We start from the raw sequence: 25,330 nt of genomic DNA, 5'->3' as shown, positions 1-25,330 counted from the left end.
TCGATAATTGCGAAACATCGGATTCTTTTATCTTAATTTGCTTTCTTTTCTCCGCTCCGACCGATATTTATTTGGAGTGTTCGTAAACACACGTACCATTGGTTCTGCATTAAATATTATAGATTTTCTACATATTCACCACACCCAAAATTACCAAAACCACAGGCCTCCCTTGGGTACATATAGATATTTCCTTCTCCCTCTATTTCCAAGACACCACAACGAATCTGTGAAATGATACAATCTATCTAAATATCGGTTTCAAGCCGATATTATGAGTTTTGCAAAATATGAATAAATGAGTGTGACACTTTGTATAGTAATACGCTCATTCTCATGAATTTTTTTTCAAATTTATGAAAATTATTGATGATTTTTTTTCTTTCAAGTATTTTTAATTCGAAACAATTTCTTTGACATTCTTTTTGTATTTTGTACAATACATTTTTTTTTGTATTGAACGATAAAAAAATTAGTGACACTGTGTTTTTTTTCTATTCACGACTATGCTTGGTCTATTCTAGTTTGAAATTAACAGAAGGTTAGAGTTATATATATATCATTCTTGTTTTCTTCCTTGAGGAAGCCGATCCGACTGTTCGAACAAAGGGCAAATCGAATAAAGTCACCACCAGATGGCAGCAGCAGCAAACATTTCCTCTTTTTTCTTCCCCCATCTGGCTTGATATAGTTTTGTCTTCTCCTCTCATCCATCCATTGGGTTAGACCCGGGGTTGGTCTGGGAAAGAGAGAGAGAGAGAGAAAGAGCGAGATATAGAGCTATAGCGAGGTTGTGCGCAGCCCCGGTGAGGATCCGCGTCAATCAAGTTCTTCTCCGTGAGATGATCCGTCGTCGCCAAGTTGCTCCCCGAACTGGCGCCGACTGGATGCTCACGATCGTCCATCACACACCCACTGCGCATCGAGACCCGAGCATAACATGTTGACTGCTGCTGGGCAAAACGGTCGTCGTCGTAGTCCACCACAGTAAGAAGAAGAAGAAGCCTCCCTTATTTTCACCCCTTCGCAGTTTTTCATCCTTTCTGTGTCTGTGCTGGTAGCAGTGACCACGGCGCACAACCTGCCAACCACTCGCTCACCCACACCAACGGGGAGAAAATAATCAAGTTTGCTCTCGCTTCGTACGCGTCAACTTCTGGAGATAAACGCGTTTCAACTAGTGGTTTTTCTTCCTTATATATATATATATACACACACACTCAGGACGCGAATAAGAGAAAATATATATATGTAACGGTGCTTGTGTGTTTGTGTGCGTGCGCTGCTGTGTGTACCCTCTTTTTCTTGGTATCATGATGAAGGATGAGAGAACGGCGCCTGTAGAGAGAAAACAGGTAAAGACATCCGCCCCGGCACAGCTGGTGGCCGTCAAGGAGGTAAGTTGACACCAGCATTCTACTGAAAACCTCCAGTTCGATTATACAAACCAATCATTCTATTCATGTATAGTTTACGTATATTGTCATACATGATTATTACTATTACTATACCATGCACAGAATGTGGTTGTTTTTATGTTCTCAGCCGAGAGATACATATTTATCATTCGAAACAATTCTGTATAAGTCATTATTATAACATTACTATGATACTGATGTACACAGTCGAGTCACAACATTATGACTATCTATTTTTGACATTAAATGCGTCTAGCTAATAGAATATTATTGCAAAGAGGTTGGTAATAAATGAAGTGAGATGTTGGATTTCTGGAAATGTGTCGTATGAAATGCTAGTGACACTTTTTGGAAATGCTTATCAGATTTAAGAAAAAATTGCGATTATCGAATTTTGAGTCAAGAATCACAGTATGTCGGAAACGAGGCAATTTGTGAAACGTTTGTATGCTGTTGTCATTTAAGTGTACCATAACGAGGCAATTCACACCACTGAAGTTAAAATACAGTGAAACATGAAGTGCCGTGTCTGCGAGAGGTGAACATCAGCTAAGAAGTTGCATGAGGGCCGATCGTCACTTCACAGTGGAGCAATTCACTGTCCAAATAAGCCACGGATCTACAAAACTTTTGTTTGAAATGTCAATAAACACTAATCCTTGTTGCGTACAAATCTTCATAGTCACTGTAGCCATGGTAAAAATTACTTAGGTGAGTTAAGAGTTTCGTGGGAAATAAGCAATTTAAATTTGCAAATGGATACCCAAATTGTAACTTTGTGAAATGCCTGAACATTGTAGAAAGAGCCTAAAGAAAATATTTCCAGTCAATTCTCTTGTCCCTCAATATTTCAGAACTGAACACAGTCGAGCTCATTTGCACACATCACCATCGTTTTAAGTAAACCTTTCGTCATACACTTTCACCAGTTACTGAATAGATTGCAGTTTTCATTTGCAGAGATAGAAGTAACAACCTTCCGGCATGTCATCATGTCATTTCCAGACCATCTTGCTGCGGCTAGGACTACACAAAACTGGATATAAGCTGGTGATCACATTAATGCGACTCAACTATGCATGTATACGTGAAATTTGTCACGTAGAGGTTATACTTTCATTATTCACACCCAATCCATTAAAAATGTGGAAAATTTATTTATTTTAAACCAATTTTAGTTTTCAATCATAGAATATGATCGAGAAATTCTAGAAAAAAAATAAATGATGAATGAACTAATCTTAGAGTGATAAAAAGAGCTGTATTACCATTTCTTATTCTCAACAACATTTTCTCTTTAAATCGTGAAATCTCTCACCAGATAGCGTCGTAAAAATAAAGGTTAATAATTTAAGCATGGGAGGGGGTACAAACGTTTTCTCTATAGCTGGTCATATTCTTCTTAGAATTCTTTTATAGGCCGTATAATATCAAAATTGATTTTCGGAAGCAAGATGCATTAAAAACATTGATAACTGAACAAATATCGGTGAAAAATACATAATTAAAAATGAATATCAATGCGAAAAAAAATGAAATGAATTTGGACATGGAATTGGCAGTGAGATACTTCCTGAATAGTTACCAATCCTCTAAAATTAATAATTCATTATGTAATTCTCCTTCGTATAGAATAGATATTGCATTTTTAACCGCGCGTCCTAAAGTGTATTTTAAAATAATTATAGTTATTTTTAAACTTTCGGCAGAATAAAGTTCTTGAAAAGGAAAGATTGGTCCGCAGGTCACAGTTTGTGCATCTACGAAGTAAAGAGAGCACTAAATTTAGAATTATAAATTACGTATTCGTAAGAGGTATTGATTATCATTTAGATTATTTCACCCTCCATTTTGATTCCAGTTTCTTGATCCACCATATCTACAAGTACAGTTGTATTCATTTTCTTTTTTATGAGGTTCGCAGACATGAGAAAACATGAGAATTACCCATATTTTCAATCATTCTTAATATACAGTGTTCAAGGAAAAAGTGACAAATATCAATGTTTTAAAATAAATAAGTTATAATAAACTAGGGGTGAACATTTTTTCTGTTGGAATATTCATAAATATATCAAAATAATATTTTTCACATTTTTAATTTACGTAATGCTCATTTGACCGATTTATTAAAGCTTTTAGATAAAAGCGATTTATTAAATAATTTTCTTAGACATGTAAATACACCTCTATTGTCCTTATTTTTCTGCTTTCGGTGATAAATGTTTAACTCAAGAAGTTGATAACTCATCGTAAACATTTATGCTGAAACATTGATAAATGAAAACAATTTTTTACATTTTAACTAAACAAGATTTATCCACATTTCCCTTTCTTTCGATAATTAGCTTGGTTTTCTAAAGTACTCATGTGCAAAGAATCACGCTTCTCTACTAAAAAGAGTAGTTAATCTATCGGAGTAGGATTCAGCTTTGAGCATTAAATTACTCTCACTCACGAGGCGTGCATGAATAATTCAATTCTTGAGCACTGAGCAAAATGGATCTCTACACAGCACGCGCAAAAGAAGACCATGAAATCCATAAAAATTCTCTTCGAAGCACATTTCTCTGGGAAAAGGTGTCGGTCTATATATTAATGAGAATATGCAAATTTTTTTTGGGTTTCGAATATATCAAAGATGAAAAGCGCACCATATTTCACTCGAGATGTACGCGATGGAAAATAAAACAGGTGGTGGAAATCAGCGCCGTGCTTTGAGAGAAAAAAAGTTATAACTCAAATGTAGGAACAAGGGCATTTTTTTCTCCATCCGCTCAGGGTAGGAAAAAAATATACGATAATACAGCAACAATTTATTATCAAGGCTAGCCTTCAATCGATGTGTTCAAAAAGACAAAACTTCAGTAACTTGCACAACGCTGAAATATTGGCCCAGAGAAAACCAAATATGCTGGTTCGGAAGTTTCCATCCGCACCGTGAATCTACCCCAAAAAAGAAAAAAATGGTCATCGATGAATAAAAAAAATTCATTCAAATGAAAATTGATATCGATCATAATGTTTAAGGAAAAGTAATTGATCAAATTAAATAGAGTATGCAATAGAAGGAAAGAACCTTTCCAATATTGATGCCTGATGGAGATGAGGGAGGATCATCAATTCAGCATAAAATCAAATACACACCTAAAGTGAAAGTTTTTCACTTAAGGAAATAAAAGACTAAATTTTTTATTTCTGCCTATCAGTTTTTTTACTGACTTTTGTTTCTATATTTTTACCCTTGAATGCATACTTTTTTTTTCGAGCTCATAATTTTTTCTGTAAGTGATAGCACGTATCGAAAACAGGAAAATATTTAAAATCTTAAAATCTTTTAAGATATGAAGTTTAACTTCTCTTTAAAATGTTAAATTATACATAAAAAAATAAGTTTCGAATTGTACTTACACGTGGCTTTATTGAAGAGATACAAAGTCTACAAAATCACCCACAAAGTAAATGTATTGAAATAATATTATACTTTCCAGATTACTTACCATTTTTGTGATTGAATCGCTATAGTAAGAAAAACAATTCGAGTTGCAAACGACAAGATTAAAAACATAAATGCAAACAAATCTTTTTAACAAATTAGCGAAATCACAGCCACTCATGCTCTGCAATAAACAGTGTTGTTGTCGTTAAGTGGGACATCAACCAGTAAATTCAAGATACAAAATGGAAAGACTATGATCTCACCTTATGTACAAAGACGACTCCGAATTTTTTCTTCAAACTGACTGCAGTAATGAACGTGTAAAGGACCTTTTGTACACATGTAAAACTAATCATTTAAGGGTTAAACGAACGCTGATAACGACAAAAATATTACTAGACAATTATTGAAAGAATTGAGAATAAATAAAAGTAACGACTGCCAGCCTTTACTTTAAATATCTCATTCACTGTATGCCAGTGTAAAAATCAAAGAGAAAATGAAATTTGTTTGTTTTCAATAAGTATTTTGGTGAGCTGATGACGATTAACGCGTTTTGAATTATAACAACAGATGATTCAATTACCAATTGAAGGGTAAAATTATTCCAGATTGGAAAAGGCTTACCAATTAGGAGGTATGGGTTTTCTGGGAATATAGGAAAAATTTTCTATATGTCTTGTTATATGGAAATTAAAATACATACAAAATATGGACATACCGGAAAATATCAGCAATAAATTAGGAGAGATGCAGAGTGACAGCTTATCGTGTGGCTCTCAAACCTTTGTCACCCACTGCTCCTTTGTCCAATTCATGGTTCATCTGTGGCTCCTCAGAATAGTTTCGATAATATTTTCACTCAAAAGCATCACTTCAAAGCATAAATAAGCACACAAATCAATATCTCCAGCTCGGCATGATGTCCACAACTAAGGTTGGTGACGCCCTTAGGAGTCGCGAAGAACACTTTGAGAAACAATGGGCTATGGCCTACTCCATTTATCTACCAGAGCTCATTGATAGATTGAATAATTCGGATATCCAAAATATTACAGTTACTGCGTTCAAATTTGCACTGCTTGCTCTATGCAGACGACACAATAATTTCAGTGCCTCAGTAATAATCATGCAAAAAAATAAAGATTCTGTCATTTTTTTGCGAGGACTTCAAACTTAAAATAAATGTTGAAAAAAGTAAAGTTATGTTTTTCAGTAGATGATATGAAAAATGGTTCTTCTCAGTACAAAATTTGGACGTTGTAAATGAATACGTTAAATTAGGTGTTCTATTTTTTTCCAATGGTTTATTTAATAGAACTATTTTTTTTAATTTTCCATGGGGGAAAACTATGAAATCGTTTTAATCAGTATTAACGATATGTAAAATTAACAATATACTAGTTACGTTTGAGTCTCTCGTATTATCAAAAAATGTATATAGCTCGGAGATATAGGTAACCATATCAACTAAAAACACTTTTCCGTATTCGTTTTTCACAAGGAATCGCGTGCGTAAATATTGGGCGGTCGATCATTTCCGCCCGTATAGCTCGAGATTCTTTTAAGAATTCCATTCCCTGCTCAGATTTTATGTCGAGATGATCATTTGCGTGGTGAGAAATGCTCTAGGATGCATAAAGGTTAATAAATACATAATGGATAATATTACAATTCTTTTTATTAAGAAGACAATAAACTAACTTTAATAATATATTTTTTTGTCGGAGTTATTGATTGATTTTATAAATGTGTAATTGACTTTAATTGTTCTCACATATAAGTTCTGTATTTCCCCATTTCTTATGTTGGTGTATTCGTGTTTTTAATTACGTGTTCTTTCGATCTCTATGTTCTTGTTTCCCTTTTTCTTATACGGAATTTTCGCAAACACAAAAACAAATTTTTTTCACTATGCAAAGGCCGAATGACTACTGAAATAAATATTATTATTAGAGGATGCTAGGAGATTTATATTTAAGTTTTCTGAACTTCGTTTCGTGGTGGTAAAAAAGGGCAAATACAATGTTCGGTTTCGTATTTAAATAGTTAAGTTTGGTTAGTTACGTTCTCTATAAATACGTAGTTTCTTTACGTTCTCTATAAATTCGTTTTTCCGCTTTCCAGCGGTTTAAGTCGTCCTGGCGTGAGTGGAGTAAGCTATTCGGTTTCAGGAGGGGCGGGGGCTTACCTGAAGAAAGATTTAGAATTGGTTTTGACCAGTTGTCAGTTAGTTAGGATTTGTTCTAGATTGTGCTCACCAGAGGCGATGGAGGATTTTCTCAGAAATGTTTGGCCTTTCCTTTTCTTCTTGGGTGGGGGGGGGGGGAATGGTATATTTCTTTTTTTCTCGGGTCTAAATATAAAAACACCCCAATCTCAACTCAGGGATGCGAGTAGTCCTTTCAAACATGGTTTGAAATACACGGAATAACTTACCTTCTGTTGTGAATTTCACCATAATAGACACATTTTTATATTATGTGGATGGTGAGAGAAATCAAGAATCTATTCAATCTTGGACGATGGTGATGGTAGAGAGTTAAATGTTAATTTTTTTTTACTTGTGTCAAATTTGAGTTTCCTGTATATAGGTACAAATTGCATTCGCATTTGTTAAGGACATTTTATTTTATTTTATAATTATTATAATTACTATTTTAGTCAGTTTAACGGGATATTTGTCTGTTGTGGCCTTTCAGTTTGTATTTGTATCAATGCATTCCTTCTATTTGTTTGAAAATTTAAAAAAAAGTATCTGAGCATTAATCATCGCAAATTTTTTGAGATGAATAACTATGAGAATCACAAGAAACAAATGATATTTTCTGTACTTTCACAACATAATCTATTGGGTACAGCAAAGTGCATAGACTAGAATGAATGGATTCATTCTTTCCGAGATCGCAGTCCCTTTGCTGAGAAATAATAATTGATTATAATCAAGAGACCCGTTGGGATCGACAGCCTGACTCGCTAAAAAAAACACATTTTTCATATTCATTTTGTGAAATAAACTAATATTATTTATATCATCAAACTTCTTTCTAATAAATGCAAAAATAACCGCATGAAAAACGAGCAATCGAAAGACAATGGAAACGTTGAAATAAAAAGAATCGTTCCCTCAACGCGATTAAAGATTGTGCCACTTTGATTTCAGCATTCCAAAGGATTTACAAGCTAATAAAAATAATAGGAAAGGAAAAGAAATTGAGGAGCGTCATGAAAATTTGTTTTGCATTTAAGACGCTTAAAATGGAAGAATGTCGAGCAGATGGCTGTGGCATATTTTGTTGACAGTAAGTAATGCACTGGTAACAGGGTTTTCTTAGAGCTTCGAGCTTCTTCTTCTTCCCTTCGAGAAAGATAAAAAAGAAAACACAAAAAAATTAATAAAACTAGACGAAAATAAATGAATAAATATTCGAGTTCGAGTAGTTTTTGGATCTTTTCATGTTTCCGTTTAATGAGAATCTGATGCAATGAAATGAATGATCTCAAAATGATTAAATTAGAAATGAGGTCCTTTTTTTTTCCTTATTGCTTTCGTTTTGTGGTCCAATTTGTGGTTCCGAATCAGGAAGGGTTACGGGGTTTTGCTCATTACTACAACCGAATATAACTGACACAAAAAAATCTATTTTTTTACTACGCTTCTTTTTTTTTTGTTCTATCTGGTTTTTATTTTCCTTCCGTTGTTAAAAATGCCAAAATTCTCTTGTTTCTTTCCCAAATTGCTCTCTTCCTCTTCTTTTCAAAAATTAATCGCAATTCTCCTAATGGCCCAACCTCTTCTTAACTACCCGGTTTTCTTTTTTAAGAGACATTTTGTTCCCTTCGTTTTTCCGTTTTCCCCGGAAGTTTTTAATTACGCAGATACTGTTTCATTGCAGCGATTATCTGAAAGAGAAAAGTTGTTACCTTCGAGACATTCAACGTTTTTTCATTGTGCAGAGCAATTAATTTATTTATGAAGACTCTCCCCCCCCCCCCCAAAAAAAAAAAAAGACAAGAGAGAAAACATTTATTCCGAATTTTCATTTCGTGAGCGGAATGTTTCAAGTAAAAGCGACGAGTAGGAATTTTCAAATCTTTAGTTTGTTTTCCGAATTTCGATCGAGTATCAAAGATACGCAAGCAATGTCCTTTATTCGAAGATTTACTTATGTAGTAGTAATACATGCCAATATAATTTTCCATAAATCTCATAAGATTAATAAAAAAAAGGTTTTTTTTATTAATAAGCATGACTGAAACCATTCATAACACAGTTCAATAATGAATTTGAGTTGCAAACAATCATGAGTACTGATCACTTTTTTCTCTCAAATACACGCCCGTAAAAACGAATAAATCGTCAAATTGGATGTTTTAAGCTCTTGAATTTGTTCATATAATAATGAAGCGAACAGCTTTTAGAATGCATTTATATGATTTGAAATCGCAACACCAACAATTAATCAGCGGGGAACATAAAAATTACAGGGGATGAAAAAGCAGTCCTTATAGCACTTCATACAGATGATTAGAATTTGAGCATGAGAGAATGCATGTCTAAAGAGCGCTTATTTAATTGCAGCATGAGGGATCTAAATAGAGTGCTGCCGGGAGCCAGAAAATTGTTTTCAACCGGCTATAAATTTTCCTCCGAAAGTAACTGTGTCTCGAAACGTAAAAGAGCACTTTATAATCAAATTACAGTAATAAAAATTTTGAGAATGAGCTACCTGCGTGAGGGCGCAGGTAGACTAACGTGGAGACGTATCTCGAAATTACTGCCTATACGGGACAAAGTCTAAGTTAGAGACGTGCAGCATGCTATGTTTCAGACGAGTTCCACTCAAATGCTGTAACACTCATCAGTTGTAATGGAAGCATATAACACCATACGAAAATTATCATAATCTTCCAGAATGTTCATAACTAGAATAACTTAACGTCCAGAATATAAGTTAATTTCGTCCGAACGGAAGGTAAAATGAAATGAGGAAGCTTTGAGCAATACAGGTCATATCAGTTGATGCTGATATGGATTTCTGATACTTTCAACTGCGACCATTACACCACGAAAACGTCTGAGGTAGAGATTGTGCAAACAAACAATAACATTAATTTGGCCAATTTCTCCGTTTCAATTTCAATAATAGCATGGACGGTAGCACCTCTTCAATGCTTAACATTCATAACACTAAACACACACATACTATTGATTTATGTGTACAAGGGATTTAATTTTAAAATTTTAAATCCCTTGTCATGAACTCAGTTGGAACGAATCTACTACAGCGTCAATGCTTACCTTAAGGCTTATGCAGGGCTTATGCAACAGCATATGCAATGTTGATATTCCTCAACATTTTAATACAAATACAAGGCCACAACAGGTAAAATGCCTAACGAGGTGGCTGAGAAAAAGATGCCCATATATATGAATGTCTTATGCTTCTAAAATACAGCAATCCAATTAAAAATGCAGTCACAAAAAACTAAAGATTATACATACATAATAATGAATTATAATACAATGCCCATAAATAATATTTATGGTTGTCGATCTAAGTATAGTTTCGATCGTAGACGATCGATGATCGTATGGATAGCTTCTCGATTTTATCCCAACATGATTATCATATTTCTTTTTGAACGTGTCAATTGTGTTACAATTTACTACTCCAGGGGGTTAGCTGATCCATTCATTAACTATTAGAGAAAAATGGCGTGGCGACAACACCATAAATCAGAAGGACAACGCCATGTCAGGTTATTGAATTATTTATTGAAACTTTAACGAAAAAATACAATAACTATTTCATATTGAACGTTAAGTGAATTGTGTGCGAGTGAATACAAAAGCACAGTTCTTTCATCGGTGACTCTCTCCCGATTACTTGTTGCACTTGTAGTGCCATCTACGTGATGTCATATTATTAGCATGTGTATACGCCACACCACAACCTAGTCTATTAAATATTACTATTGTCTCTTACCAATCGACAATGGTGTCCCCTTGTCTAAGCAGTCGATTGATGGCGTATTCATGGTCCATCCTATCCATTCCGTTGAAGATTTTGAACACTTCGATCATGCCCACCCGAGTTCATAACTCAAGCTCCGTGTGCCAACAAGGACACGCGTTGCTCTTGTCTGCACCCCTTCAACCAAGTCTATGTCCTTCTGTAGGTATGGCTCCAAAACCTTACAGCATACTCCAATCCAGGACGAACTAAGCCTCGGAAAAGCGGAAGAATGACTTTAGGAGCACGCGAAGACACCTTTTTGAAAATGAACCCAACCATTCTATTCAATTTTTTGACCACCACTGAACAATGTTCAGGAAACCTAAGCCGCTCGTCAATGACAATTTAAATTTATGTCCACGCTACTCTTGGGATTGATATTGGAATTTCAAATATCTCGAGACAACCTGATCGACTTTATGACCGTACGTCGTGGAACCAGGTGCGGATGTGGTTCTCAAAGCGTGCATTGTGGTTTCTACGAGCATCGCAAACCTTTGTGCCAGGAGCATTCCAGCAAGCTGAAAATATTGACGTATGCATGTACTTTGAAGTGTTTTTTTTCTTTTTTATTAGACTATTCTGGAGACCCGTCTGGGACAAAAGTTTGAGAACCACTGAAAAACAGAAATAAAAAAGTACACTTTCATAAAGCCTTACGAGTGGACTTGCATACCTTATCTTTTTTCCGATACACACTTCTAGCATTTCTTTTAATGCACCGAATAACGTTATAGTCGATCAATATATGAAGTTTGCCATAATTCACAAATTCTGATTAAACCATAGTTTTGAACGCAAACCCACAAGAATCTCTGACTAGAAACTTTTATTTCTATTGTTATTTTGTTCGTAAAATAAGATAAATAATATCAACAAGCACTAAACATACTAGGACATTTAAGGGCCTTTATGCGATTTATCATTATATGGCTTAGAGGGTGGGCCGCAATGAATTTATTAAAGATAAATTTTGAGTCCATAGCCTTCAAATAACATGGAAATTACAGAAATAGATTGCAATAACACAAATGTATTTTCTTTCGAAATTTCAATTAAAAAAATAATTTTCTTTGCTAATAATAATAATAATAATAATAAATTTCTTTAAAAAAAATTTTTTGATCGTTGGGGGGGGGCGCACTATGCCCCCCCCCCTCCCGTGTACACCTCTGATCCCACCAATATGCGTTAGGATTCAGAGGGGAAAACCTGATGACGAAATTTTGCTGACACGGGGGGAGGGGGGGTCAGAGTTTTGCTGACTTTTGCTGACAAGGGAGGGAAGGGGGTTAAAAATGGTTAAAAATTTGCTTACGTAATACTTGAACGGGCCCTAACTAAAAATATGGGAGTGACAATTTGGTATAAGAAAATATTTTTAATCCTTTGAAATTCGGTGAAATCATCAAACGAATTGTTGTCGTAGTTTAAATGATGATGTGCATAAAATTTTCATGAATTAATATCAGGGCAACTATATATTAATCCATCATCTATCCCCCAGTGGTTCACCCCCCCCCCTCCCAAAATGGTTCTTATTTTAATGTGCATTTCAAACGTCCGATTACTAATCATTGAGACGGACGGTACGGAACTAAACGATAATGAATCGTAATTTACAAGCATAGCTTTTGTTTCTTCAGAAATTGAAAACTGGTAAAACTTTCGATTTCCCGACGAGCTTCTGTTCGACATCAACGATTTGCGTTATTTCCGTTTCTTTCTCATTTTCAGGATGCCAAACGACATGAGAAATATGTATTCAATCGTATTACTACTATTCAGAGAAGGGTAAATGAAACATTCAATTTCGTTGTACGGAGAAGCCCCTAAATTGTAGCAAATAACTATTATATATTTATCAAAACCAAGGTTTCAAGGAAATTGGGATTGATGGTGGCGAAGCGGGTTCTGGTATGTATGATGAAAGCCTCAAAAGAAAATCGATATTCTGTTTCGATTATTATTTTCGCCCTCCGTTTTTTGCTTACATTTTTTTTATAGCAATTTTGGGTTCTTCCCGAAATTGAAATACTTTACGAATCTCGAAGTGACGAGGTTATGTGTTGTGCACGAAAGGAAGGTTCGCTCTTTTTTTTGTTTTTTTTGCTATTTCTTGTCACCATCCCACTACCGCTGTGTCACCAGCGACGTCACAAGCGGAGGACGATGGCAACAAGAAGATTTCAAAGAACGAAAAGTATTGGACCATCGACAAAATGTTAACTTTCCTGCAACACAACTGCTTCTATTCTTTCTTTCTTTTCTCCATTCGATGTGCTGTTCCGATATATATATTTATTTCCGTTTTTTTTCGTTCCTTACCGTAGCATGAAATCTGACTTTTCGAGTATAAATCATTTGAGCTTGTAACTGACAGGTCACATTTCCAGTAAGAGACCCGTCCGTTGTCTTTGTTTTATGGTGACAGATTTTCTTCTTTTTTTTTCTCTCCTCTTCTTCTCAACAATTTATTTTTTCTTCTTCTCAGGAAGTTATTTACAGCGGTGATTCTACCTGAAAGAACTTTTTTGTTTTTGAGAGTCGTTCTCATTGTCATCCATGTCACTATAATAACCAGGTTATAGTATAAGCGCTTCACAGACATAGCAATCTGAAGTTTCTTTTTCCCTCCGTCCTATTACAAATCGATAATAGCTGAGTTGTTACGAAAAAATAAAATAATATATATATTTATATATATTGAAAATTTCTCGGAAAAAGGAGCCAAAATCAACAGTTTATTACAGTATTCCTATATTTTCAATCTTTCCTACATATTTAATTATTTATATCTTAATTTGATTATTATATATTAATTATTATATCTTCAATCATTTTTCCGTCTTTCTATACGTGTCAGTAATTATGAAAAAATTATCAGTTCTGGGGCAAAAAATCATGCACTGTGGGGTTAGTAATTCACAGTGGCATCTTAACGGGTAAGCTAATGGGGACAGCATAAAAGCATGGGTTTTTCTGATATATAGGGCGCATTTCATATTCTACAATATTTAATGGGATTAAATTACTTGATAAATGCCTGGGCCTCAGGAATGTGAAATATGATAAAAAAAACATTTTTTTTGTATATCTGAGAAGGAAGGTTAATGGTGGTTTAGCGGCCTAAAATCGCCGCCCTTCGAAGGGTTAAAATTTTTATTTATTCCGAAATCGTTTCCTTCATTGAATATTGATTTTGACAAACTTAAAATTATTTTAAATTATTCTCACATCATTTCTTTTATATATATATATATATATATATATATGCTGTATTTTTGATATACAACGTTGTAGTTTAGATATATATTCGACCTCCATACTTTTTTTATGGAAATCTTTTTTCAGCCGCCTCGTTGGGTATTTTGTCTGTTGTGGCCTTTGTGTTGGTATTTGAATCTATAAAGCATCTCATATACACTCATGTCCATAAATTATGGATAATGCCAGCTCCGGCAAATAAAGGTTCAGAAACAAAACAAACGTTACGTATTCATAGAGCCCATTTATTAAACAAAAGATAAAGAACAAAAACGATGGTGTATGTATGATACCATTCATAAAAACTACGATTTTTACTCCCTGGAGCAATTGTAAAAAATATCTCCTTTACAAAAACATACTATTACATGGTTGGTATGATGGTTGATACATTGTATGTCTCCCATGCGATGAAATACAGTCCGTACAACGCCTAGGCCTGCTGAGTATCAAATTCTCGATCTGATCTTGGGAAAAATCACTCCACTCAGCAAGCAATGCTCTCCTAAGTTCCGGTACACATGTAGGAGGTGGTTGACAGGCTGCAACTCGTCGGCCAAGCATGTCCCACACATGCTCTATCGGATTCAAGTCGAGTGAAAATGCTAGCCATTCAATACGGGTTATATCCTCAGATTCAAGGCATTCGTTTACGATGTTTGCTCGGTGAGGACGGGCGTTGTCACCCTAAACAAACGTACATGTTGTTCCAGAATGATGTCCCGATAAATTTGGGTTTTCATGGTTCCGGTTTGAACATGCAGATCTGTTCTGGAACCCAGTATAATTCCACCCCAAACGAGCAATGCTGCACCACCGTAACGGTGTCGTTCAATGATGTTGTCTTGGTGGTAACGGGTACCTGGCGTTCTCCATATGAAAGTCCGACGTGAATCAGACTACAAGCTAAACCTGGACTCGTCGGAAAACATCACACAAGCCCACTGTAACGATGTCCACATTGCATGTTCTCTACTCCAGGCTAATCGCTTCCGACAGTGAGTTGCCGTGAGCGGAACGCATCTGACAGGCTTGCGAGCATATAGACCAATATCTCCCAAACGGCTGTACGTGGTTTGCCTTGAAACTGTGGTACCCGTGGCTGCAGATAGCTGAGGAGACAGGTCGGATGCTGTGCTCCGTCTGCTTCTTTTAGCAGTTACTGCCAAATACCAGTCTTCATTCGGCGTTGTAACTCGGGGGCGACCTGTACTGTAACGTCTACTGACATTTCCGTTATCTTGGAATCGTTGCCAAAGCCTAGAGATGACACTTTGGGCAATTCCAAGTTCCTCGGATACTTCCATCTGAGTACGCCCACATTCCAGGCGGCCGATAATTCTACCACGTAAAAAATCATCCACATGTGTCCTCTGTGTCATAACTATTCGCTTATGGCACTGAGCGCCTTACAGAACTCTTGTGAACAATTTTACTTCTTTGCCACCATTCCTTATATACCCCCCTCTTACACTCTCGTCATTGTGACGTACTATCGGCATCATCTGGTGGCTTCCTGAAATTTGCATATCATTCTTGCAGATGTGTGTGATAATTCTACAGGTGAAATTTTTACTTTAGATTTCGATTTCCGTGTGATTCTGAATTATCCTTAATTTATGGACATGAGTGTAGTTGAATGACCTGCTTTCTTCATAGATGTTTTTTAATTAATCGTCTTTCAATTCTTTCTAGCTACTCGTATTTTTAAAAATCGTGGGCGGCAACGACAAAAGTGTTTTTAGAGTTATTAAGAGTTTTAGATTTTTTTAATGAAATAAACCGTTGTTCTATGTATATTGATTCATTGGGTTATTCGAACTTTTTTTGCTGTCTTCTTGAACTTCGAATTAACCAATTTAGATTGAATAATGGATTAATGAAAATGCCTTCTATGATACGTATTTTTCGTTACATTGATAGGCCAATAACTATAATACGGCTAAAATAAGTCTAACAAAATAAGGAGGTATCTGGTGAGTTTTGAAAATTCTCCATTAGAAAAAAAAGATGAGATGCACTTTATTTTGAAATAACAATATAAAAAGAAAAAAATTCAGAATTTTTTTTCTAATTAAGTGACAAGAAAAACTGTTATTGCAAATTTAATTCAATGGAAGAGAAGAGATCACTTTCATTAACGGATCATATATATATAATACATATTATTCTTTTGGTGAAAGCATGAGATCTTCGAGAAATTCGATAACCCCAAAAGCAATAATAGTAGGAATTTCTCTTTCGATTTATTTCTTCTCGTTAAAGTATCATATATACCTAGATTTCTTGGAATGACTCGTTTAACTGATTTACTTTTGCTAACGATTTCTATGTTGACGATACAAAAATTAGTTTCTCCTACGTTAAAATGTATCTATCGATCGGGTTTTGTTTCTTCCTCCATCATGGATGTAATTTAAAGCTACTCTCGTCATCTATTGTGTGTGTGTGTATATATATATATATATATATATATGTATATACACACACACATCGTTTCTTTCTTTTCGGGTTTTTTTCTCTCTCCAAAATTTTGTGCTGGAGTAACTGAGAAAAAATAAATAATAAATAAGAAAGACTCACACATAAGTTTGGTAAACGAGAGGTAGGTGATTATATGCTATATTATACAGTATCTGGAAAGATTTATTTATTATTTCATTTGCATTTTAGTTTCGAAATGCAAGTTGCAATTGATCATTCGATCTCTTTTTTCGCACCGCTGTCATTTTCTGCGCACGAGGGGTAATTAGACCGTGATCACAGTTCATTACGAACTACAACGTTCAACAATTTTTGTTTCCCTCATGTGTCTCAGCGGGGATTTCCTACGGTAGCAGGCAAGGGAGGTATAGATAAAAGCATATATGAAAGATATCACAGAGGCAAACATACCGAATTCTCATGCATTAGAAGGCATGCCGAAAAGCGGCGAGGGAAACCGATATGCTTGTAATGCCGGTATTTTCCGGCGTACTGGGAAATTTGAGTTGCAAATGCCGGATATATCTTGAATATATGAATTATAAGAATCGGTTGAGAGAGAGAATTGGCTGATTTGAACCTTATTTGTTCCCTGCATTTTAGAATTCTTTCTGTTTTACGAGCTATGTTCATATATAGTTATTATGCTTTATGCTTGCTTCTGCTTCCACAAATATTGATCTTTAAAAAATTTGGGATACTGAGCTTATTCTTAAGCATAGATTAGATGAGTTAAATAAGGAGAGAAATAAACTGCAAAGAATATTTTCATTCCTTGATCATGTATGTAAATCAGTGTAATCAGTGTAAAATGTAATCAGTGTAAAATTGTAATTGTAAATTGTAATCAGTGTAAAATTGTAATTGTAAATTGTAATCAGTGAAGTGAAAAACTAATAAATATTTCAGGACAAGCATGATAATGTAAGGAAAAAGTATCGGCATATTTCTTCAATCTCTGAACATTCACTAAAAAAATGGGGGACAAAAAACCTCGTGAAATATCCGTATTTTGCATTAAATTGACGATAATCAAATCATCAAATCATAGCAATATATAAGCCTTAAATTTCCATTACTGTTATTACCAAGTTTCTGGGCTACAGTGAGAAACTACCATTTTATTCTGATTTGCTTATTTATTTAGTACTTAGTCTAAATTGACATGTATTTTGAATTTATTTGGTAATGCTCATTAACCATCGGGGTTTTTTTTTTGGCATGCCAGGAATGGACCAGGCTCTAACATTCAAAAAACTGGTGTCCCATGATTCTTCCGGCATGCCGTCTAATGCGGAAGAATACGACAATAAAAACTTTCATTATTCTGAGTCAACATCATAATATTCTATCGATTACTTACGAGCATATTATTTACGAAAAAAATAAAATGCCATGATGTGCAAATCCAATAACTACAACTACTATAACAATTTTTCTACAGTCCAAAAAATGTCTGGATCTAAGTCGAAATAAATTACAAGGAATCCCGTTTACAACGTTTTCCTGCTTAGTACGATTTTTTTTCGTGGTCCCACCTTTTAATAATACTCATCAGAAGTTCACGTTTAAAGGTTTTTCCGATTACGGCTTTTTCCGAGGTTTTTCATAACGGCTTTTTGTAAACACGTATATAAGCACCATCTACTGTATTTGATTCAAAGTTTCTTCTTTTCGTTAATACAAGATATTGTGAAATATGAAGAATACGTATCTCTAACAACTTTTTATTTCACTTAGAGATGAAACAAATACAGAAACAAAAAAATATATCAGTTTTTTAACGACAGAATAAGTATATTGGTTCGTCGAGTTTTTTTACATATTTTCGAATTTCTGAAATCCAAAATATTTTTTATTCTCGTATTTTCTCGCAGACTGAATGAATATTCCCTGATTATTCTCTGTATTATTTCTTTCACATAATAATGGCATATCTTCCATTATTAGGAGCCGACACACAAAAAAAATCTATCCTTATTATAGTGTCACCATTGCGATCTCTTCACGTACAAAGTCGCATTCTTCCTTTCCTTCTTATTCCAAAGAATTCTTTCTTCCATTGATTTCGTTTCCTGAACCTCTTCCATTCATTATGACTACAGAAGGTAATCAGGCTCATACGTAAGATATATATTATGCGCTGCTTCTCAGTTCTCTTTCTTCTCTTACACCCACCAACCGCATGCTAATGCTTGTAAGCATACGCAACACGTACATAGAACTGACGGAGTGTTCAAAGACATAAGGACTATAAATAATATACATAAGACACGTTGGGAACAAATGAAAATGAAAAAATGGAACAAATGCATTATTTTTTCGTCGAATATTGTTTCCTTAACAACGTGTATCAATATCCTGTCAATTTTTCGACTAGATATGTATTAATGAAATTGCTGCATACGTACGGAAGATGCAGTCGGCGTTCGTTATAACGATCACCCTGATTTCCCGGAAAACGGACATTATATTGAGAGTCCGTTAAATCGAAAATTTGAAGAAAAAAAATAGTTTCCCAAGAGAGTTCGTATCTAGATGGAATAACAAAAAGTTAAATTATTCATTTTGTCATATTTTGAGCAGTTGCAGTAAAAAATGCACGAGGTCGTCTAATATAAAATAATAATGAAATTGTAATGATTTATCAGATTCGTATATATACACCCGTGTCGTATTTTTCAATATCAAGGGTAAAGATTTAAAAAAATTGCAAACAACAAACACGGATTTTTTACATTTCTTTGCGAAAAAAGAATCGTAGAAGAGCTGAGATCGAACGCTCTATTGGATTTGATGGCCATTGTAGATTTTTCTATTGGATGAAAAAACAACATGAAACGAATATGAAAACATTCAGGCCTTACTGTCCCGGTTTTTATAGTGAAACGGTCAATATAACGAGCGTCAACTATACATGCTACAAACCAGAGGATCTATCAAACTCTGACTAGATAGGCATATGTGATGTGTTAAAGGCACCCGGCGCAAATAACGAACAGTTCATTATGTTGTCCTTGCAAAGTAGCTCTTTTTGTCAGTCAATTTGCTCATTTGTTCCTTAATCTTCGTGAAAAATTATGCGTCAAACCCTTTGTTCCATAAAGCTTTGGACCACCGGTGTGGACCAAACTTGGCTTACCCTGAGAAGGGTGCGTGCAGCTGTTGTGAAATAATTAAATAGCAATAATAACAATTTGAGACGTATAACAAATCTTTAGATAACGGGGCAAAAATTATTCTTATCTTACATGCAATAAAAAAATTGTAGTACACTAAAAAAAAATTCAAGTAAACTCGAGAAAAATCTATTTTGCTGATGGTGAAGTACGTGCGTGTGAACATTTTACATTATCAAGAACTTGTAGCAACCGAACAAGGTTTCCGAGATTGGAAATTTTATGTGAAATGATGGAATTTCGATTCCATCACGATTCGTGAATCGTAAGATTTCAGACTTATTCCATTCCGACGAAAGAGTTAGTGTTACATCGTGCCCCATGAAATCATGTCCCGTGTCAATTTCACGCATGTGTAATCCAGGGAATCATGCTAATCGACTTATAGCATTTAACCGGCAAGTACTGTAATGCGTCAAAATTTTCTTCCTCTACAAAATCTAACTCAGTGCGTACGGTCAGGGCCACCTCACCGATGCCAAAATAATGGTGAGGCCAAGTTCATCTCACCAATTTCTGTGCACCAAAAATATTTAGTAACCTCCCTCCTTTGCTTCGATTTTATATATTTTGTGAGAGAAGTTAATGGGCATCTATTATTTCAGAATATATAGGAATGTTGAAAAATATCCATAGAAATAAAAATTTTAACACACAGTTAAATGTAAATTAACATAAAAATTGATGAAAATTCAACACTGAAGGTAATTTTTAACCAATGAGAGAAACAATTCCCATAAAAAATGAAAATTTTAGAATTGATGAGTTGAAAACGATTGAAAGAAACAATTCCCCAGCACCTATGGAAATCCAGAGCCAATGGAAGAAATAATTTCAGAATTAATGAAATTAATTATTCTGCTGAAATTAATAAACGGCATAAAAAATTTCAAATTTATTGAAATTCAGAATTAATGCAAGAAATGATTCAATAAGTGGTCAAAGCCTCCAATAATTTAACGAGAGTGAGGGCCCGATGCGACCGCACGTGTCGCACACTTCTGTTGCCGGCTCTGCCTACGGTTTCTATTGACATCGGCTAGAAATAACCAGTTTGAACGTAAATTAAAATATCGAAGATTACAGATTAAAATTTAAGAAGCCTCTCCGCAGAGAACAGGCAGATCTTTAACACGATACTTGACCTAGAAGTTCAGACATTCGCCGCATTTCCTGTTCAAAATATTTAACCCCGATGGCAGCACCGGTAGAACACAAAAACGTATAACTATGACAACATAAAAGCATTTGGGGCCACATATATAGACCTACATACCTAGAATACGCATTCCAGCATTTACCAATTCGTTAGAAATTCCCCAGATGAATGTTTACGAGATACATGTACGATTAAGTGTAGCTAGTCTATAATGAGATTAGTAATGAGCCCGCTGCAACCATTATTTTGACATAGACCTTCCGTAGATATTTTCGATTTTTTATATCAGTGGTTCTGAAACTTTCCTCACCCGCGGCTCCCTTAGAACAGTCCCGCTTTCACTTCCCGCACGGCTTCTCAGAACAGTCTAACAAAAAACCCTTGAAAGCATCAAACAGGTACACATGAATATCGTCAGCTCATCGTGACGCTCCTAAGGCTGGAATTACACTATAAAAGTTTGATTAAAAAAATCCTTTTATAAAATTTGAAAAATGCTACCAATAAGATCACCGGTTGCATTTTCAAGAATGTAACCAATAATCTTATTGGTGGCATTTTTCAAGTTTCATAAAAGTACTTTCATCAGACTTTTATAGTGTAATCCCAACCTAAGGTCAGCGGCGTGCACTTTGTGAGAATTATTTGCTATACACCATATGTTTTCTCAATCACGATGTTAATGTTAAACTTCTTACTTCAAAAAAATCATTCCACTTGATCTTGAACCTATGATAGGAGCTTACACTCGAAGAGACTGCAATTTGAACTTAAGACCAGGATTTCACTATAAAGGTTCGATAAAAGATCTTTTACAAAACTAGTAAAAACAACCACACACACACACAATAAGCTTCTTCGTTACATTCACTTGAATGCAACAGATACGCTGATTGGTTTCATTTTTTAAGTTTTATCAAATAATTTTTATCAAACTTTTATTGTGTAATCCAATATTAAAACGCGAAGCATCGTCAACTTTCGAAATTTAATCCCTCGTGCATTTTCAAGGGAAATAGTGTCTTTAAGAAGAACTGAAAGCCCGTCTCTCTAGATCCAACCCAAAACGTTCATTTCTTCATTTTATCGGGCCAGGGTCATTTCATGGAATTCATTAGACCAGGAAATACCGTTCATTGACGATTCCAAACACAAACAGAAATATATTCCCATTTCCGATGAAATTTGAACCCGTACCTGTTAAACCGAAGGTAAATGCGTCAAGCAATCGATTTCCAGGGATCGAAATTGCCCACTGCAAAAAAAGGCTTCGACATTGTCATTTTAATCTCTGCTTCGCATTCAACAATAAAAACTATGTTATAACTTAGTTGTGCAGACAGAGGGAAAGGGTTCAGAGCTCTGCTTATTTTTGCTGAGAAGAAGGGAGGGAAGTCTAAAATTGCTGAAATTCTGCTAACCCCCCCCTGTATTTTCTATATGGAGTTAGTTGTCTTCCAATTTTTAGCGAGTGCAACGTAAGGTTGGGTAGGGTTATGCTGGTATTAAGCTATAATAGTTTTTTAAAAAAAACATTCATAAAACTTTTATAATGTAATACCAGAATTAGGCCGGGATTACACTATAAAAGTTTTGTAAAAGCTGTTTTTGATAAAACTACATTCGCTCGAATGTAACCGATAAGCTTATTGGTTGCAATTATGAAGTTTTATAAAAGAAGTTTGATAAAACTATTGCAATGTAATCCCATAGGAAAATGTGTATCGTTGAGAAATCAACTTTACAAAATATCTGTTTGGCCAAGATAACATTACAAAAGATCTTTTACAAAACTTGTGAGAAAAAAAACTGGTTGGTTAAATTTGCTCGAATGTAACCGATACCCTTATCGTTGCATTTTAAAGTTTTATAAAAGAGCTTTTATCAAACTTTCATAGTGCAATCCCGGCCTTTGCATTGCTAAAATATTTTTTTAAAACGAGGTAATCTTGTAAATGCCAGTGAGAGGGTTAAAATTGAATTAGAAACACCTTGCATCAATAAATGTTCAAAAAAAAAGCTATCCACGATACATTTGTGAATATTTCACGATTCTTTTTTTTTTAGATTTCTATTCGCGCATATCATATTCATAAGATTAGATAGAGATGAATCACTTTTTCAGATGAATTAAATTTTGTAGGAGATATTTTTTAACGGCTGCAAACTATCCGCGACACTTTCGGTAGCTTCTACGAGTATTTTTATTTACGCTCCAGTATAGAGGAGAATGAACTTTTTTTCTCTTCCTTTTTTTTCATTCTCATTCCAATGGGGAATTTCCGCATGATTTGAAATCAACTATAATGATTACGAGCTGTGAGTGTATTAATTATTTATTCAACTCTCTTTGGAACCCATGAATCTACTAATGAAGGACGAGCTTTTCCATTCCTTCGGAATTGACATCTTGAAATTTTACATTAATCTTTTTGAACAAGAATGAAGCTTATACCGTAAAATTTTTGTAATTCACCGTCCCCGGTGCATAATTTTAATGCTTTCCCTGACGTTAATTTTGAATATCCACGTTTCACAATGAAATATGATTGGTTTGTAGCCACTCTGGGTTTATGCTTCGGAATGATCCGAGTCCTCCGCATTTCCAGCACCATAATTAATGTGTCAATAAAATTGTAACGCTTACTACTCTCTGAGAAATATGTGACATAAAATATTTATACCATAACACGGGTTGCGTAGGTTGCATGCATGTACTTCGCGCATCGGTAATATAAAATTATACGTGTAGGGAAATGCTAAGAAATACGCACGTAATTTTTTTTTTGCTGTTGACAGCGGGGCAGTTATACATTTTTTAATTTATTCAAGTATAAGACGTACAAAATGTATGCAATGCATAAATAACATAACTGTAATGTAGGGTGCTTCTAAATTCAGGGGACAAACTTTAAGTAGTATAAGACACCTAAACAAGCATTTTTTTCGTAGAATATGGAGACGAATCGCCATAACAAACGCGATAGAGGGTGTTTTTAGGGAGTGTAAGACAACATTCCACCAAAAGAAAATATAATATTTTCCACCCTATTTGCCGCGATGTGAGCCACCACTCGAGGGTGCACTGGGTTGTAGTGTAGCAGACGTCCTCATTGTGCAACCTGGATAATACAAAATTTACCACAAGACATACCGCTCGTCATTGTTTGCCGCAGCATAATCTTGATGGTCCTCACACGAATAAAACCAAACTCCAATCCAATCCGAAGGTGCATAAACAGTAGCGCTCAAAAAAACAGTCGGATGACCTTATTTTTGTTCAAATATTTCAATACATGTGTTAAAACGGTATATAAAGCATATAGATTCGATTTTTACCTACTACAGTCGAATACTCTTATAACGAAAAATCTCGTTTTGACGAACACTTTTCTAATACCCTAGATAAGTTTACATAGGAACACAGTGCAAAAACCTGGATTTCCTTTATAACGAAATTTCGTTGTAACGAAGTGCTTTCTCTGATCTTTTGGAGTTCGGTATAACGGGATTCGACTGTATAATAAAATACACATCTGAAAATAATCTCGTAAACGAATCATATGCTTCGTTTATTACAAAAATACTCAAAATTTTAAGATAAAAAAAATCGGATGATTCACAAGAATTATCAAAACATCGGAACTAACATAATAAATAACACAGTTTTCAATATTTAATAGGGAATATTTAATACATAGCTTTAATACTGCACTTCATCTGTGGGATACCAAATCCACCAAATCAGATAAGTTTTTTGGTAGGTATTTTTTCCATTTTTTCTGAAATGGAAAAAAAGAAAGAAATGCAAAAATTGAAATCTTGCATCAAGATTTGAAATTTTAGTAGCTTCACGTTTAAGCACCTTCCATGTATTCTCTATTTCATTTAAATCACTGGACTGCGATGACCATTTTAGAACTCATTTTTTGGCAGTAAACCACTGCTTTTCACAGACTTGACTGTGTGCTTCAGATCATTGTCCTGTTGAAAAATCCATCCTCGAGGGATCAAAATTCTGCCGTTTTTTAGAATTTATTATTATTACTTTATTATTATTATTAAATTATTAATTATAGAATAAAATTACACACGCCCCCTTTAGAATATCAAACTATTGTTTTCGGTCCCTTATGCCTGTCCCCCCCTTCGCGCTAAAGGACTAGCACCACCATGTTTAACTGTAGGAAGCTGATATCTCCTGTTGAATCACTGGTTTACTGGCCACCTAATATATCGTTGTTTAGTGGATTTGAACATTTGGAACTTGAATTCATCACTCCAAAGAACCTTTACCCATTGTTTGGGAGTGAAATCAATTGCTTTTGAGTGAAATCAAGTCGGGCCTTTCTATTCTTAACGAA

General features: G+C 34.8%; 1 protein-coding gene across 2 annotated transcripts in view; it reads left to right on the top strand.

Moving 5' to 3' along the window:
* Nucleotides 1-786: 786 nt before the first annotated feature.
* LOC149076738 (inactive dipeptidyl peptidase 10-like) overlaps nt 787-25,330 on the top strand; it is a 131,136-nt gene continuing 106,592 nt past the window's right edge. For both annotated transcript variants that reach the window (XM_089244377.1, XM_089244376.1), the window contains exon 1: nt 787-1,397. In XM_089244377.1, coding sequence (XP_089100503.1) covers nt 1,314-1,397 — 84 coding nt within the window. In that variant the 5' untranslated portion in view covers nt 787-1,313. The remainder of the gene's footprint in view (nt 1,398-25,330) is intronic.

Source organism: Pholcus phalangioides, unplaced genomic scaffold (genome assembly GCF_987345545.1).
Source record: "Pholcus phalangioides strain wild (caught in Gottingen) unplaced genomic scaffold, Ppha-v1.0 ptg000015l_1, whole genome shotgun sequence".
Taxonomy (NCBI): Eukaryota; Metazoa; Arthropoda; class Arachnida; order Araneae; family Pholcidae; genus Pholcus; species Pholcus phalangioides.
Note: the sequence above shows the minus strand (reverse complement) of the source record. Positions and strands in the feature narration are given on the sequence as shown.